This window comes from Natator depressus, chromosome 2 (genome assembly GCF_965152275.1).
Source record: "Natator depressus isolate rNatDep1 chromosome 2, rNatDep2.hap1, whole genome shotgun sequence".
NCBI classification, from domain to species: Eukaryota; Metazoa; Chordata; order Testudines; family Cheloniidae; genus Natator; species Natator depressus.
Window position 1 is genome coordinate 177775850 of NC_134235.1, and position 18596 is coordinate 177794445.

At 43.8% G+C, this 18596-nt stretch overlaps 1 protein-coding gene and 1 long non-coding RNA gene across 2 annotated transcripts in view; one reads left to right on the forward strand and one right to left on the reverse strand.

Annotated features, from left to right (window-relative positions):
* Positions 1 to 1488: 1488 nt before the first annotated feature.
* LOC141982891 (uncharacterized) lies at positions 1489 to 14903 on the forward strand. The gene is made up of 4 exons (XR_012638236.1): positions 1489 to 1522; positions 7125 to 7226; positions 9059 to 9167; positions 14383 to 14903. It is a non-coding gene; the product is annotated as an uncharacterized LOC141982891 (long non-coding RNA).
* AVL9 (AVL9 cell migration associated) overlaps positions 13972 to 18596 on the reverse strand; it is a 62322-nt gene continuing 57697 nt past the window's right edge. The window contains exon 16 of the mRNA XM_074945377.1: positions 13972 to 18038. Coding sequence (XP_074801478.1) covers positions 17944 to 18038 — 95 coding nt within the window. The 3' untranslated portion in view covers positions 13972 to 17943. The remainder of the gene's footprint in view (positions 18039 to 18596) is intronic.

Genomic DNA, 18596 nt, shown 5'->3' on the forward strand with positions numbered 1-18596 from the left:
GGTATAGGGAGAGGTGGGACGCAGCCCCTCCCCGCAACAGAGCAAGGAGAGGCAGCAGAGCCAGAAGGGAAGAGGTGGGGCCAGAGTGTCTCTGCTTCTAGCCACGCTGCTCTCCCCACAGCCTCTGAAGCAGCTGCAGCTCTGGGGCTGGCAGGCTGCAGCCGTGCTGCTCGGCCCCACTCCCCAGAGCAGGCTGTGACCACTCAGCCCCACCCCCAGAGCAGGCTGCAGCTCTGCTGCCCAGCCCAGCCTGCTGGAACATGCCCGGTCTGGCCCTCTGGAGGAGGCTGTGGCTGTGCTGCCCAGGCTGCTGAAGCAGCTGCAGCCAGGCCAGACACATCCTCCCCTGCCCCTCCCCAAATAAGGTGGGAAGGGATGAGATGGGGAGAGTGTGTGGGTCCTGGGCTAGGGGTGGGGTCATGTGGGGGGTGGTCATGGGTTACTCCCCTGACCCCCAGTTTCTTTCCCCCCCCGCCCCCCCCAAAAAAAATTCCCCACCAGTTGCTGTCTGGCCTGTCAGGGTAAGCAGCTGGCGCACCGGGACACTTTCTTTACTTAAGTTTACCTCTGTGCCTGTGGAAACTCGAGGTAAACAAACCATCTCGACCCACCAGCAGCTTATCCTGATGGCCTAGGAGCCAAAGTTTGCCGACCCCTGAATTATAGGGTCGGTTTATGAATGGGTCATAAAAAATTTTCCATTTTTACTTATTCATCTTGTGGGGGTCGGCTTATAAACGAATTGGCTTATGATCGAGTATATACAGTATGTCTAGTTTTTAATCAAAATGTCCTGCAGTCAAACACCTTATAGAAATCTAAGTATATTATGCCACCATCATTATCTTTATTAACCAAACTTGTATCTAAAAAAATTAATCATTTAGTTTGACAAGATCTATTTTCCCTAAACCAATGCTGATTTGCATTAATTATATTACCCTCAAGTCCATTATCTGTCTCAGGATCAAGGTCAGGCTGACAGACCTATAATTACCCAGGTCATCCCTTTTACCCTTTTGAAAAACTGGCACAATATTAGCTTTCTTCCGAGTGCTCCAAGACTTACTGAAAATCAACAGTAACAGTCCAACGAGCTTCTCAGTCATCTCTTTCAAAACTCTTGGATGAAAGTTATCCAGACCTGTGGATCTCAAAGAATGTAACTTTAGTAGCTTCTGTTTAACAGTTGTAGGGATAGTTATTAAAATAAAGAATTAAAGTGAGCTTAAGTTTGATTAAGGAAATAATATATTTGCTTTATAGTTTGTGGCTTGTAACCAGGATAAGGCCTTAATCATCCAGTAAAGGAAGGCCACGAGAATAACAAGTCAAAAGACCAGAATGCAATGAGGAAAGAATGTCTGGTTCAAAAACTAATAAAACAGGAAGCTGCAATAACCAAAACAAAGAAGAACCCTTCTCAAAAGCAAGCAGTTTTTTTTCTCACATACCAGTGCTATCTTAAAGTGAGGCCTATGTGTAACCAATGGCAACAGAAGCAAAAAACAAAAAACTACTGGTAAGCAAGGAGAGGGGAGGAGACAAAGAAAAAAGGCTTAGAGAAAATAAACTGCTTCAAACTGTGTTTTTGCTAAAGCTAGCAAGTGGGCTGACGGGTATAGAGAGAGCCAGGAAGCTGAAAGTTCTTTATTAGATCCAGTCCAATTATTCTGAGAAAACCACTGTGAAAAGAATTTTCTCCCATTGGTCCTCTTGAAAGTATGTACTGTAGATAGTTATGCTTTGTTGTTGTATGGAATGTAGTAATGTTTATTAGCTAAGCTTTATGCGTGTTTAGAGCAACAGTATAGATAACATTTGGACTTACTTATAAAGGAATTTATGGTTAATGTTTGGTGGTGTCCTGTATGATTAATATTCATAAATTCCAATAACATCCTCCAGAGACGATAGTGGAATGGAAAATGTGTTATCGCCGTATAGCAAGACTATAGAATTTGTTTCCCCCCCCAGAACAAAAATATTTATTGAAAGCATCTGCCTTATTGATAATTCTACCATTTCCATCTAGTAATGGACCAATATCTTTATCAGGATTTTTTAATATTAGAAACAAAATTAAACTCATTGTCCTTAATGCTGCTGCCATTTGTCATTGTGTCCCTTCCTTCCCTTATCTATTTTCTACAATTCCTAACTTCTCATTTATATTCATTACTGTCAATTTCCCTTTCCTTCCATTTGTTAATAATTTATTTTTTACAGCTTCACTTCCTCTCTAAATAAGGTCTTTTTTTAAAACCTATTTGGCCTTCTTCCTTGATTGTGGCTTTCTGGTAATCTAGTAAAGCAGGGGTGGGCAAACTACGGCCCACAGGGAACCGCGGCTGATGGGAGCTTTGGGGGAGGTACCCACAGGAGAGGGCAGTGCATGGAGCCCTCTACCCTCCTCTCCCACAGGGACCACAGGGATGTGGTGCCGTCCACTTTTGGGAGTGGAGCAGGGCCAGGGCAGGCAGGCAGGGAGCATGCCCTGGCCCCGGTGCATGCTGCTGCCATCCCAGAGCCACTACAGGTAAGTGGCACCAGGCCAAAGCCTGCACCCCTCCTGCACCCCAACCTCCTGCCCCCTTCCACACTCCACAGCCCCTGTTGCACCCCAACCCCCTTCCCTGAGCCCCCTCGTACAGCCTGCACCCCTCCTCTGCCCCAAGCCCCTTTCTGCACACCACACCCCCTCCTGCACTCCAACCCCCTGCCCCAGCCCTATATTCATGGCCCTTCATGCAATTTCCCCACGCAGATGTGGCCCTCAGGCCAAAAAGTTTGCCCACCCCTATAGTAAGCTATTCTTAAACAACTCCTATTTATCGTTCACATTTTTTTTGGATTAAATTCTTCTTCCCAGCTGACTTGGCTCTCCGTTGTTTTCAGGTTTGTGAACTGGACCCTATTAAAGCACCAAGTATATATATTACTGATCTGGATTTTACTCTGCTTGAACCTTATAAATGTGATCAATTCATGATGACTTGTACGAAAGCTACCATTAATTTTTAGTTCTGCGATCAGTTCTCTTTATTGGTTTGGACGAGATCTAATTAAGAACTCCCCTGTGTGGGCTGCAAGACTTTGAGTTGGGAAATTATTTATAATATAGGTTCCTTCTGACCCGCCGCCTGCTCAGTTCCTTCTTGCCAGAATACTCCGACAGAGGGGAGGCGGGCGGGATTTGGAATGGACATGAACAACACATCTCGAAGAACAACAATTACGAGAGGTAGGTAACCATTTTTTCTTTGAGTGCTTGCTCATGTCCATTCCAATTAGGTGACTCCCAAGCCATACTCTTGGAGGAGAGGATCGGAGTTCATCTGGTCATAGATTGCCGCACTGCCCTGCCAAACGCTGCGTCATCTCTGGACTGTTGCAAAATTGCGTAATGCAAGGTGAAGGTATGGATAGAGGACCATGTGGCTGCTCTGCATATATCTTGAATAGGCACTTGAGGAGGAAAGCGGCATATGACACTTGAGCTCTTGTAGAGTGCGCTGTCAATGTCGGGACTGGAATCTTGGCCAAGTCATAGCAAGTTCTGGTGCACGATGTGATCCAGAATGATATGCACAGGGAGGAGATGGAAAGCCATTTCATCCTCTGACAGTGATGAAGTAGTGTGGGGACTTCTGAAACGGCTTTGTGCGCTCGATATAGAAAGTGAGGGCTTGTCTCACAGCCAAGGAATGAAGCATGTGATCTCTGTTATTGGCATGCGGCTTGGGAAAAAACACAGGTAGGAAAATGTCCTGATTTATATGGAATTGAGAGACTACCTTAGGGAGAAATGCAGGGTGTGGGCATAGTTGCACCTTGTCTTTATAAAATACAGTGTAAGGGGGCTCAGATGTCACCACCTTGAGTTCAGAGACCCTTCTGGCTGAGGCAATGGCCACGAGGAAAGCTACATTCCCAGACAGAGCAAGGAAAATGTCACCGTGGGCCCAAAGGGGGGGGTGCCATAAGCCTGGTGAGAACTAGTGAGGTCTCAAGGAGGAAGAGTCTGCCTCACCTGTGGATACAGTCTATACAGCCCCTTGAGGAAGCAGCCTACCATCGGGTTTCCAAAGACTGACCTACGCTCCGCCCCGGGTGAAAAGCAGAGATGGCGGCCAAGTGAATCCTGATCGAAGAGGTTGCCAATCACTGCTGTTTCAAGTCGAGCTGGTAGTCCAAAATAAAAGGGATCGAGGCTTGTCGTGCATGAGTACCCTTCTGCATACACAAAATTGAGAACCACTTCTACTTGGCAAGGTAAATGGCTCTTGGCAAGGTAGAGGGCTTCTTGCTTCTGAGAAGGACCTCCTGAGCTAAGTCAGAGCATTGATGTTCACACACAGAGCTTCCACTCTGTGAGGCAGAGGGACTCCAGGTTGGGATGTAGTAACCTGCCGTGGTCTTGTGTGATAAGGTCCAGGAACAGGGGAAGGGCTATGGGTCTGTCATACTGATAAGTCCAACAGCATGATGAACTAGTGTTGGCAGGGCCATGCCGGCGCTATGAGGATCAATGAGGTCCTGTCCAGATGGACTTTGAGGAGGACCTTGTGTATGAGAGGGAAGGGCGGAAACACGCAGAGCAGCTGATTTGCCCATGACCGGTGAAACGCATCCGCGATGGAACCTGGGCGGTGGTTCAGGAAGGAGCAGAAGCGCTGACACTTCCTGTTGCTCCATGTTGTGAATAGGTCCAAGTGGGAAAGCCTGACCTCCGGAAGATGTCCAGGGTGATATCCGCTCTGAGGGACCGTTCATGCCTGTTGAATGAGTGGTTGAGCTGGTCTGTTAGCTCGTTCTGAGCTCCCAGCAGATATGATGCCTTCAGGTGGATGGAATGGGCAACACAGAAGTCCCACAGATTGAGGGCTTCCTGACACAGGGGAGAGGAGCGAGCACCACCCTGTTTGTTTATACAGAACATTGCTGTGGTGTTGTCCGTCAGTACCAACACACAGTTTGCCTTAAAGGTGAGGTTGGAACGCCGGGCATGCCCAATGGACCACCCTCAACTTTCTGGCATTGATATGCAGCGATAGTTCTGCACGGGACCACATGCCGTGTCCTGATAGTGCCCCGATGCGCTCCTCACCTGACTGCCGAGGTGTCCGTGACTAACTCTAGAGAGGGCTGCGGTTTGGCAAAGGGTACTCCCGGCAGACCACCTGAGCCTGCAACCACCAACCAAGGAATTCTAGAACCAGAAGCGGGAGTGAGACTGTTCTGTCTAGAGAGTCCCGACTGGGCTTGTACACCTGCGCCAGCCACATTTGTAGGGGACGGAGACGCAACCTGGCATGCTGGACCACCATATGCAGGCCGCCATATACCCCAGCAGTTTCATGCAGTTTCTGGCAGTGGTTGTGGGGAATTGGTGGAGGTTCTTGATAATGTCCCTGAGAACTTGGAAGCGGGCCTCGGGAAGTTATGCCCTGGCTTGCGTGGAGTCCAGGAAAGCCCCAATGAATTCTGTCCTCTGCGTTGGGTTATTGTGGACTTGGGCACATTTTAGCAGGAGGCGCAACCTGAGAAAGGTGCCATGAGTGAGGGCTAGGTGCTCCTCTACTTGTGCTTGTGAGCCAGTTGTGCAGGTACAGGAAGACTTGGACACGATGTTTACAGAGGAAGACCAGCACGATGGCCATGCATTTTGTGAATACCTAAGGGGCTGCCGAGAGCCCGAACGGGAGCATCGTAAACTGGTAGTGCTGGGTCTTGATCACAAACCAGAGAAAGCATCTGGGATGATGGAGAGGTGGAAGTACGCGTCCTTCAAGTGCAGGGCGGCGTACCAGTCCCACAGATCCAGGGAAGGAGTGATGGAGGCCAGGGAGACCATGCGAAACTTCACTTTCTTTATGAATATGTTGAAGTTTTGCAGATCTAGGATAGGTCTGAGCCTGCCCTTGGCCTTGGGGGGATGAGGAAGTATCGGAAGTAGAACACTTTTCCCCCGAACTCCTGAGGAACCTCCTCTATTGGCCTGAGAGCAAGGAGTGATTGCACCTCCTGTAAAAGGAGTTGCTCATGAGAGGGGTCCCTGAAGAGGGATGGGGAAGGGAGGGAACAGAATTGGATAGAATATCCTACCTCTACCATGCTCAGTACCCAGCGATCTGAGGTAATCTAGGCCCAGGCATGGCAGAAGTGGGACAGATGGTTCACAAAGGCGGGAGAAGGATCCAGGAGATGGACTGGTGCTCCGTCCTCAGGCACACCTTCAAAAATTAGGCTAAGGGCCAGGAGGCTGTTTGGATGAACCGTGGCCCTGGTCAGAGGAGGATCTCGATGGCCTCCTTGTGTTGTTCCTGCCTGCCTTCTAGTTAAGTCCTGCCTTGTGCTCCCCACATAGAAGCACTGGGGAGGCTGGGGCTTGAAGGGCTTCCTCTGTGGAGAGGGGTGTGGATTCCCAGGGACTTAAGGGATGCCCTAGAATCCTTCAGACTGTGCAGCCATGAGTCTGCTCTGCAAAAAGACCAGCACAGTCAAAGGGGAGGTCCCAGATGGTATTCTGGACCTCCGCAGGAAGGCCCGACACCTGAAGCCATGAACTTCTGCGCATAGTAATTGCAGCAGCCACGGTCTGCATAGCTGAGTCCACCGAGTCCAGGGTCACTTTGAAGGAGTTCTGGGCCACCATCTTACCCTCCTCGAATATTGCGGTGAACTCCAAACAGGAGTCCATGGGCAACAACTTCTGGAACTTGGACAGGGAGGCCCAGGAGTTGTAAGCGTACCGGCTAAGAACCGCGTGCTGATTGGCGATACAAAGCTGGAGCTCCCGGTCAAATACACTTTGCGACCAAAGAGGTCCAGCTTCTTGGTCTCCTGAGTGGGACCCGGCTGTCCTTGCCGCTCCTTGTGATTGGTGGGGTCCACCGCCAATGTGCCCGGCGTGGGATGAGAGAAGAGGTGCTCGTACCCCTTCTGTAGAACAAAATATTGGCATTCTACCCCTTTAGCTGTTGGAGGGGGAGAGGCCAGAGTCTGCCAGAGCACTTTAGTTGTATTTACAATAATCTTAATAAGAGGAAGGACCGCCTTAGAGGGGTCCTCAGGAGCCAGGATATTAACTGTTGGGTCTGAATCCTCTGTGTCCTCCTCAGCCTATAGGTTCAAGTTTTGTGCCACCCGGCGAAGGAGGTCCTGATGAGCCCTGGTGTCCATTGCTGGCAGAGAGGTAGTCGTCCCTGCCACCGCCTCATCGGGTAAGGAGGAGGAAGATGCCTGGGGAGAGATTGGGTCCTTTTGCCTTCCGGTTACCTGATGATCACTGGGGCAGTTTCAGGTGTCCTTTCTTGCACCGAGGGTGGGGCGACAGCTCTCATCTGAGGGTCAGATTGCCCCAGGTCTTCCTCTCGGGACGCAGCCTGCACTCCTAGATCCCTTGAGACCGATGTGGCCAACAGGGTCACGCAGTGTCCCAAGGCCACCGAAGTCGCCCTGGGTCCCAGCCCCTGGGCCTGATGGTAGGCCCATGGGCTCCAGAAGGGCCACTGGAGAGGCCATGACACTGTTGGCACCGGTTGGGGTGCATCGCTTCTCGAGTGGTAGCAGGAATGGGGCCAGCGTCTAGAGCGGTACCAGCTCTGCCTGGAGGCGTAGGATTCCACCTTCGACTCAGGAGTACTCAGATGCGGAGCAAGGCCGAGCAGCACCCAACGGTGCCGGAGATCAGTGCTGGGGCAAGGATGAGCGATGGCTTATCATGGGCTTGCCCGAATGTCTGATGGGGGTGGTGCTGGTGCCGTCATTGTTTGGAGCCGTTGATGTCGCTGCCATGGTAGGTGCTAGTGGGCCCAGGGATTGAGCAGTCATGGTGGCTAGATCCCATGCTGCTTCAAATGTGTCCAGTGTGGAGGGAAGATCGAGGTCTTCTCCCTCCAAGTCCTCCTGCACCAGAGAGTCCACCTGCACCTGACTTGACAGCTGTGGGACTTGCAGGCCAGGTTTGGGGTGTTCCAACCCAGGACACACCCCACTGGTGTGCCGTGCTGGCAAGCAGCCCCTGTCCGCCACCACCTTCTTATGTGGCACCGGCAATTGTGAATGGTGCTGCAAGGTGGAGCTGGGCCTTGGGGCTGGGGAACAGTGCTCATGCTCCTTACTGGAGTCCTTCCTCAGTGCCGAGGGTTCCCGCACTGATGCCAGTGCACTGCGCACCGAGGCTGCCGGTGCTGGCTCCAGCGCTGGCTGTGGGCAAAGTGCAGATTCTATTAGGAGGAGCTTCAGACTAGTCTCTCTCTCCTTCTTTGTTCTGGGCTTAAACCCCCTGCAAATCTTGCACCTATCTGCCTGATGACCTTCCCTGAGGCACTTGAGACAGGAGTTGTGCAGATTGCCATGTGGCATAGGCTTGAGGCACTTCTCACAGGGCTTAAAGCCCTGGGACTGAGGCATGCCCCGATCTGGGGAAGATCCCCCAGCTAAGTGCTATTCAACTAATTAACACTAATGGGTAACTATTTACAACAACTATTTGAAGAAAGAGGGCTAAGTAGGCACTTGCAATATGCAAGACCAAGGAGCTCCAACAACTGTCACTAGCACTAAGAAGGAATAGAGCAGGCAGCGGGTCGGCAAGGTCTGATATACACCGCCATAAAGGCACCACTCCAGTGGGCTCCACAGACGGGTACCACTAGTGGAAAAACCTTCCAACAATCGTGCACACGACGCATGCACACCTAATTGGAATGGATGTGAGCAAGCACTTGAAAAATAATGGGTTTCCCTCCACATGGCAGAAGATATAAAAGGCCCTGGAAACCCATCCATTTTGCCTCTATCCTGCTCCAGCCTCTTTTCCACTTCAGCCTCTGGACTATTAACTTAGATTAATGGAAGCATTTTAACCAAGGAATTGAGGATCTTCCAATGATTTGGAAGCAGCCAGAGACTTGACTTAAGCCAGCAGTTTATTCCATCACTGCTACAAGCCTGAACCAAGAACTTTGCAATTATTGTATGTGTTCGATTCCTTTAACCAATTTTAACTCACCTTTCTTTCTTTTTATGAATAAACCTTTTGATATTGAAGGATTGGCATCAGTGATTTTTGGGTAAGATCTAAGTTATATGTTGACCTGGGTGTGTGGCTGGTCCCCTGAGTCAGAAGAACCTTTTATTTGAAGAGATTGGATTTAGAGGTGAGTGGTTCTTTAAAACCAGTGGTTTTAGTGGTTATATAAGAACTGGAATGCGTAAGGAAACTGCTTTTCTGACGACTTGTTAGCCAGTGTAGTGAAACAGAAGTTTACTTTTGTTGCTGGATCCTGTGGGGATTTAGCCACCAATATTGGGGTCTATCTGCCCTAGTTCTCAGCAGTTTGTCCTGAATTTGACATCCTCAGTTGTGATCCACAGTTACAGAGAGATGGGAAGGATCTGAGAGACTATTGCTTGCACATTCTAAAAAAGTATCTTATTAGTATTCAGTCTAACATCATAATACTGAACACATTGTAATCTCTCTCCCAAAAGTATGTGTATAGATGAAAATGAGTTTCACCAAGCCAGGCATGTATCCCCTGGAAATTTCATTATATCTGCAAAAACTATTTATATTTGTTTTTACAGGGAGCACTTCCTAGTTCTTAATTCCTGTTTAAACTTCATCCTATCACGTTTCCTGGACAAGTATAATAAAGGAAAGGCTTTTAATGTGTCCCAAGCCACAAAAATCACCTATTTTTTATAATTACCAGGCTTTACAGTCTAAAGCCAGTTGCATTTATACTCAAATGGTAGAATTAGGGCAGTAAAATCTACTTGGCCTTGTAAAGACAAGAGGAAGATGTGGTCTCAATTCAAAGGGGCTTATAGTCTGAGGAACCAAGTCAGCCATAAGATGTCTCTTAGACACCAGGTGCTTATTACAGAGCAGTGCAATCATTTAAGACATGAAAAATATTATGCAGGAAGATAACAGATGAGATGGTGCTCTACAGTCATTCTTCCTCTCCTCAAGTCAATGTCAGACCTGCACTAATGGTAATCTCATCATGGGATACCCACTACATAAAACCCAAAACCATCTCAAAGACTTGCCAGTGATTGTTGCTTAAAAAAAAGATTTTAACCATGAGGCTAGATTTTTTTTTTCCTCTTTTACTAGTTTAACAGCACATGTGTATGGCCAGTTTTCCCCTTGTTTATCTGGATTCAACAGGGAAAAGACAATTTGAAAATGGTGATTATAGGAGCGGTGGAACTGTAGGGCAGCAGTACTACCTGAAACTGTTTTTCCAATTGACTAGATATGAAATTTTGTATTTAAATTTTGGCTCAAATGATTTTAACATTCTCCTATTGTACTTAACCAGGAGTCCAATGCTATTAGGTAGTAAAGATAGGTCTTATTTAAAAGAGCCTATTGTTGTGGTAAAAGGAGCGGTCGGCTGGCTGAGCACAGTTAAAGGGGCCTACAGATGTTACAGGTATGTATGCATCTCAAGTGTCAGTTTAATAAAACAAAAGTTCAGACTCACTTTGTCAGGTACTTTTCCAAAGGTTTCAGAATAGCAGCCGTGTTAGTCTGTATCTGCAAAAAGAAAAGGAGGACTTGTGGCACCTCATCCGATGAAGTGAGCTGTAGCTCACGAAAGCTTATGCTCAAATAAATTTGTTAGTCCCTAAGGTGCCACAAGTACTCCTTTTCTTTTTCTTAAAGGCAGATTCTTATGGGACTGACCAAGAGTTTGAAAAAGCAGGCAATGGGATAGTCTGGGTCTACACTGATCTCAGGATCAGGAGGAGAGAACAGATTTGAGAGAAAGATAAAGGACCAGTGGCAAATGATCTGAAGGGGTGGATGCATGAGCTAATAAAATGAAGTAATGGAAATATTGATGAATGCTTTCTCCTTTCCTTGTGCCCTGAGAGAGACAGGATGGCAAAAAGAATGGTACAGATAATGGTAGTGCTTAAGCTCAGCAAACCTGGTGGTTGGTTTGGTGTTATTTGTAATGCAAAATTTGTTTACTTGCCCCTTGTTTCAGCAAATGAGTACTTAAGTGTCATTCACACTTAATGTAGAACAAAATTATGACTATTCAATTGAAGACACAAGTGAGCTAGTGCTTTAAAAGGTGAAACATTTTGCTAAAAATCTTACATAAAATATCACAGTCAGTTGAATATCCAGTCAAATAGCATCTGCTTAGTAGGGGGTACTACATGCATGGTTCATTTTCCCTAAGTCGTCTGAAGAACGTAAGTCAGATGTTACACAGCACTAGATGTACTGAACAGATGCAGCCAAATACCATTATCTAAACACCACAGCAGTTGCAAAATACAAACTAGTAAATTATTCAGCTGTAAAAGAAGAAAGTTGCCATTCTATGAGTAACTCCAATGTGCTGACTGAGCAAAGCCTTGAAACCAGGTATTGATGGGTTTTAATCCCAGCTCTGTATACCCTCAGGCAAGTTACCTTAGCTACCCAATGACAGTATTACTCAATGATCCCAAAGCGTCCTGAAGTTTAACATTTGCACGGTGTTTTTTAAATAAATATGGGTGGTGGTAGAGGTGATCTCATCTGAGGTTTAAGGTTAACTTTGACTGGAGCAAGTTAAAGCTCGACACTAACAGCAAGACAACTACATGCTTACGTTTGGAGATTCGCCAGGCATTATTTCTGGCTCCCATCTGTCATCTTTGACCTCTTTTTTGCCATTACTGGCAAAGCTGAGGAAAGACCAGCACACTAAAGTTTAGAAGACAGGTACTTTGCTCCAGTCAACTTTAGACACAACATCAGAAATCTAAACATTTACAACAGGATATTAGTCATGGGGAGGGAGGCTGGGTGGCAGTTCCTAGTAAAAATTTAATTTTCTTCATGCTGGACTGGCTCCAGAAAGAAACTATTTCCTTGGTAAGCTGTAGACTCAGACAAGTTAAGAAGATTTAATAGAAGACCTATACTACTGCCAAAGACACACAGTAATTATACCTGAACTATAAGAACATGTGCTTTCATAAATACAAGTAAAACGTATTCAAGAAGGGCATAAACAGAACAATTTTATTTTCTATCACTTTTAGAACAAAATATACAATGGAATCATTTCAACACAGTATATGATTTAGGCAATGATTTGATTTTAAAATAGTCACAGAGGTAAAGGATTTGACAAACTGTCTAGCTAAAATTACAAAGTCTACAATAGCAGCAAAGAATACTAAACTGTTTTATGATCAGATGTTATGCATGGTAACTGGTTCATACTACAGCACACATTACTTTATACCCAATAAAGTGATCAGATTTAAATTGACAGTTGTTCAGTGACTTTGAATTCTTATAACAATTTGCAGAATGTTTCTTTAATAAACTACTTCCTGTGTATCTGGTAACAAATAAAAGAAGAAATTCAAACAGTAAAAACCGGAGAATCACTTAAGCCTTTTTGTTAATTTCTATTCCATATTAACATTAAAAAAACATAGCACTTTATCATATCTCCATGAAGGGACTCTCTATGAAAACCTGAAATACTGGGAATTGTAATGGAGTGCAGAATTTTTTTCTGGTTTGAAATGGATAGGTGCACATTCTCTACATTTCTGAAATGTGCAATAATGAAAAATACATGCAAGAGATCAGTTATAAATATACTAAAAAACAGCTATAACCCTGTCATTTACACAGTTTAAATATATATTTTCTTTCAGAGAGTCAGTAGAAAGGTACACAAATACAAAGGTAACACAATTTTACAAAATATTAGACTTATTTATGCATGCATACCTTTCAGATTTGGAAGTTGTTATTCAAGGGAGTTATTTTCTTTCCCTTCCTAATGGGAACGAATTACTTATCAAAACTCTATATATTTGAGAATGGCTTCAAGATTTACTTTGATCAGAGTCTTTAGCATGTTTGAAGAAATTAACAACAAAAAGACACCCTTAATGTTACATAAAGCAAATGAGGGGGAAGAACATTATTGCTGCCAACCCAGTGCAAGTTGTACTGATTGCCAAGAGTCACTTGGAGCCTCCTGCATTTGACAAGATATTTAAAATGCTCAATAATCTCTACATTTTTATGAGGCTGTTTAATTTAAAGTTAACTTTTAGGAGGCTGTATCTAGTTTTAAATTGTTTTACTTCTCTTCAGTGGAAAGCTCTTGACGAGATGTAACAGTTCAGTCACTTCTGGAAACTTGGGGAAAAAAATACTAGCTCACAAATAGATGAAACAAGTATTTACATTTCAAATAAGTCACACTGAACTATCCTATTACCCCAAATCTGCAAAAGCAATCTCTTACCAAGTAGTTAGTATAAATGGACTATAAGCTACAGTTTCTCACAAGTTGGCCTCATTATAATATTACAAGAATAATCAGTAAAACTAATGTTGATTTTCATATTTCACCAGTTTCAGAGATTAATGGCTTAAGATCAGTCATTGAATGATGGACAACTATCAGTGTGCCAAGTATTAATCTCATTAAATGACTTATCTATAGGTATTTATAAATTATTCCAATAAAACAGCTTTCTGAGCAGACAGTAAAAGCTTTTAAACAGGCTTGATTATTTATTTCCAAGCCACACATATATACTATATCTGGTTGTGATTTTTCATGTGTAGAGTTATCAAATACTAAGTTTTCATTTTTAAAAATTCCATTTACACTTTCACTTTTACAATTAAATACTTCCACAGAACAGTTTATCTGCTAATAATTTTTTGGCTGAAATCAGAAGTTTTTATTTAGGTAAAACACTAAGTTTAAATTACAACAATGCTTAAAACACTGTAGAAGGTGAAATGAGGGAAATACACTAGTGCAGGGGTTCCCAAACTTGTTCCACCGCTTGTGCAGGGAAAGCCCCTGCCTGGGCCGGGCCGGTTTGTTTACCTGCCGTGTCCACAGGTTCGGCCGATCGCAGCTCCCACTGGCCGCGGTTTGCTGCTCCAGGCCAATGGGGGCTGCTGGAAGCAGCGGCCAGTACGTCCCTCATCCCACGCCGCTTCCAGCAGCTCCCATTGGCCTGGTGCAGCAAACCACGGCCACTGGGAGCCACGATCGGCTGAACCTGCCGACACAGCAGGTAAACAAACCGGCCCGGCTCGCCAGGGCCTTCCCTGCACAAGCGGCGGAACAAGTTTGGGAACCACTGCACTAGAAGATTGATTCTCAAATGCTATTTATTAAAATGGAGTAACAGTTAAGATGATCTAATGTCAGATGTGCAAAAATTTTATAGTTATGACATCAAGTGACTGATGAAAGAAAGGTGAACATTTGAGTCCATCAGAATTTCATTGTCAGTGGTACTCAGTCTCTCTCTTTAGGACTTGTATGTGATTCATATATATCCTATGGGTCTGATCACCAGGACAGCTCCCCATGCTTTTTGGCACATACAAGAGCACTCACACAGCCAGGAAGTGGGAAGAGAGAAAATGTTGGAGAGGAATCACAGACAGCCACCAAACCGTGGAGTGACATCCAGACATGCTAAACGACAATGTCACAGCTCAGTCATTACGAGCAGTGTCTTCAAAGTTATACTGTGGCCCAGAAACCAGGTAATGAAGAAATGGCACTCCAGCTCTTCAAGATGAGGTATCACTTCATTAGTCTCTTTGGACTGGTTTTATGTTCATACTGGGGATTTAAGACATGTAAATAAATAGAAGGGTGGAAACACAGTTTGGAGTTTGTCTAAGATTTACTAGAGTGGTTACTACAACTGTTAATTTAAGAAAGCTTAAGGACTTATTCATTTGTATAGTTTGTTTGTTAATTTTGGTGACTGCATGCTCTACTGCCCAGAAGGAATTAAGTTGGCTGTTCAAATGAGAATACATGCTAATAATCACTTCACCTACACCCACTGCAATAAGTCTGAAAATACCATCCAAATTGCTAGAAGGAAGCTCATCTGAAAGAGGATTAAAAATATATATATATATATACTATAGCTTCCTCCTATTTCTTACGCATCATTCACCCTAGGGGCAGAAATGAAGGCTGTCAGTATTATATCTTGGATCAACTTTTGAGGGATAGAAGAAAGGAAAATACTCTTGATGAAGCCTTTACCCCTAATTCCCATAACTCTGGCAAGATTGTGGGGAGGGGGAAGCTGTTTTGAGCACCTGTCCTAGACGATGATTGCTAATGACAGCAGGATCCTGGAGCACTGCAAGTCCCACTACACAGCAGCACGTGCCTGCTGTTGCAGAGGATATCGACCAGAAACAACACAGAATAAAGAGCTCTGAGCAGTCCTCAGACATTCTGGCCTCTGTTCTTGAGGAAGGGGAGACACGGGATCGGGTCAGAAGGAAGAAAAGTGAAGGAGGGGTAGCAGAGACACACAAGGGTATTAAAAAAAAAAAAATACAGAGAAGAGTGCCTCTGTTTCTACGCTTTGTACCTGTAAATCCTAGCTACTTGCCAAGCTCCTAGCCTAAACTGCACTAGAATGCTTAAGTCCCAGAGGTGGTCAACACAGGTGCTCAAGTTCCAGAGGCCACAGACTGCCTTTACTATAAGAAAAAGTTCAACTACGAGAGAGACAGGCCAACAGTATACATACTGTTTACTGCTTCACAAAAGTGTCTCCCAATAGCAAATTGTTGTTTTCTAATCTCCAGCCTAAACTGGAAAACTCTGTAGACACTAATTAGGAACCAAGAAAAGCTTTTTTGATCACACACCTAAACTAACTCTATCAGAGATATGCATGTGGCATAGGGTATGCCCCAGTCTCTATGAAGATAAAAGCATCTTTTAAGGGAAGACTGAATAATGCAAAAGAAAGCAAGAGGGCACAGGGAGCTGAACAATATCCAAATACTGCAGCAGAAGTTACAGAACAAAATTTATATATACAGTCTGAAAGCAACAAAGTTTACACTTATTTGTATGTGCCAGTTGTATTTCAGTAGAAGGTAGATGTTTGCTGGTGTGACAAGCAGAAAAAAAAATTGTACAGCTTTCTAGAGATATTATTTGCTTTGCTTTTCAAATGAAACTACTCACGTAGCTGTAAGCTTTCAGTTTAATCCATGGCTCTTCTACTTGTAATTTAGCTTAAAAAATTGATCATCTTTTTTTAAAAAAAAAAGCTATAATGTTATTTTAGACTGTTAAAAGGGAAGCAGCAAAGCTAAAAATAGAATGACAACAATAACACTGGAACAGAGAAGTTGGCGGAAAAGTAATTGGTAGATGAAAGCATGGCTTTCAACAGCTTTTCAAACACAAGTTATTAATTTTAATTCCTTATGTAAAGAGTTGCATAAGGAGCATTAGATACTCTCTTCGTTTAACCCCAAAAAATGAAAGGTGAAAAGCTCGTGAAAGCTCCAACCAACTCAGCCCATGCCTCCTTACAGAACTACAAGAGTAGGGATGTCCAAGATAAATGTGCGGGGAAATCCTGGCCCCTTGGAAGAGAATGGCAAAACTCCCACTGATCTTTGTGGTGTCATGATTTCATGCTATGAGAATCTCTTCACTATTTAACGTGGGAATTTTTGTTACTATAATTTAGAAAATACAAATTTGAAAGTATGTTAATAGGTATCATATCAAGGTTCTAGCAGGCATATATCATTGGAAGTAATAGTAAAGATTCAGGTCTGAAGAACAGGAAATGCTCCAGTTTTAGGATAAATACCCATACAGATTACAACACATGCAGAGTGTATACAAAATACAGGAGTATCACACTAAGTAGTACAAAGAGCTATGCTATCTTATTTAATGTTGTGACTCAGCTATTTCAGTTATTTTTAAAATAGAGGCCTCTCTTTCCTCATTCAAAAACAGTTTTGTGAAGTGGATACTCCCTGACTAAATGAAAGAGTCCTCTACCTGGCCAATTTTTACTCAGAAGGTCTTCATGGCCTGCCTTGCAACAAAAAGAATTCAAGAGTTTGTTAACTACTGTGTTAGTTTTAGGGACAATTTTAACACAGTGTGTGTATGTACATACATACGTACACACACACACACACAAACTGTATTTATAAATAGAGCAGGTCTGCACAGAGTTGCCTATGGCTCTAATTTTTGATCTCAGAGAACCAACTATTTTGTTGACATTTTCCCTAAAGAATGATGTAAATAAATCTCTTCAGCTGGAATTTCTCTTATGTCCTAGGGTAAGTATGGTGGCAACACTATTCAGTGTTAGGAAAGAGATTTTATATTCTGCCCTATGAAATGAGTGAGGACAATATAAAAAAACTGATTACACAATTGTCTACTCTCTCACGTCTGCAGGTCCAGAGAAGAAAGTTAGATACAGATGAATACAATACATGTATATGATGGGGGGAAAGAAAGTCACAAATCAAAAACAGTCTCAATCTACACCAGTGTTGAATTTAGTTTGGAACTTAAAGCAAGCTTAACTAAGAAGGGTTTCAATGTGGCTTGCATCATTAAGTTCACAGACATGCCCTCAGATCCAACCTAAAATGTGAATCAGCATTATTATACTGCTTCATCCTAACAAACATTACAGCAAATGTTTGACTATTTGAATTGTAAAATACAGCTAATTTACATAGATATCATCACCATCCAAAATGTACAAATCTGAATTCAAACCTATCATTTTGCTTGCAACAAACCCTGTTTGCTAGAGTATAAAGGCTCAGATTTAAACAAAAGTAGTCATTTAAAAACACAACTAATGTACTGTGAAAGAGCTTTACATGCCATTCTTCATGCTCTGTTTGGAGACATTCATACTTCTAGTAAAACCAAAGGGTAACCATTCCATTTTTCTCTGTAAACAAACACACTGCATTTTGGTCCTCCATGACTAAGAAGTCTCCATACCTCATTTTGGAGCAGTCTTTGTACAGCTGAGAGAAACTGATACAACTGAAATACTCAAACAGCAGAGTGCAAAGTTTGTATTCAGACTCTACTTTTAGTCCCCGAGACCTTGTGTTGATTGGGTAAAAGTGGAAAGCCACGAAGACATGGCTGATTTTGCATTTGTGAAGGCCCCTCCTACTGACTGACCTGCATTATAAACAAACAAAAAAGAGAAAAAAGTTACTCATGAAAGTGTAATACGATTTTTCTAGATAGTATATACACCATAACATATAAAAGACAGCACAGAATGATTACAAACACCTCAGTGGTTTAATTTGCAACTTAAAATGTAAATACCCAGATACACTCAAAGAATTTAAAGGTGGCATCTTAGAAGAAACCAGCAATAATTATAGTCTTTAAGTTGCCTCTTCAGGTCCCAGCCCAAAAGGCTCTCAGGGCCCAAGTTCATCTCAGAAAAGTAGCAGCAGAGGCTCCAAGAGAGAAAGAGGGATCAGGCAGATCACTTCCATTCTGAATAATCAGTTCAAGAATTTTGGCAAAGCCACAAGAGAACAAGCATTTATGAGGCTCCTTAACTGGGGGCCTTGTGTTCTCTTTCACCACTTGATGAGGTCATGCTGGGCAATCAAAACAGTATAGACTTGATCTAAAGTCCACTGAAGTCAGTGGGAGCCTTTCTATTGACTTCAATGGTCTTTAGATCAGGCACTGTCAGAGAAACACAAAATGAGAATAATT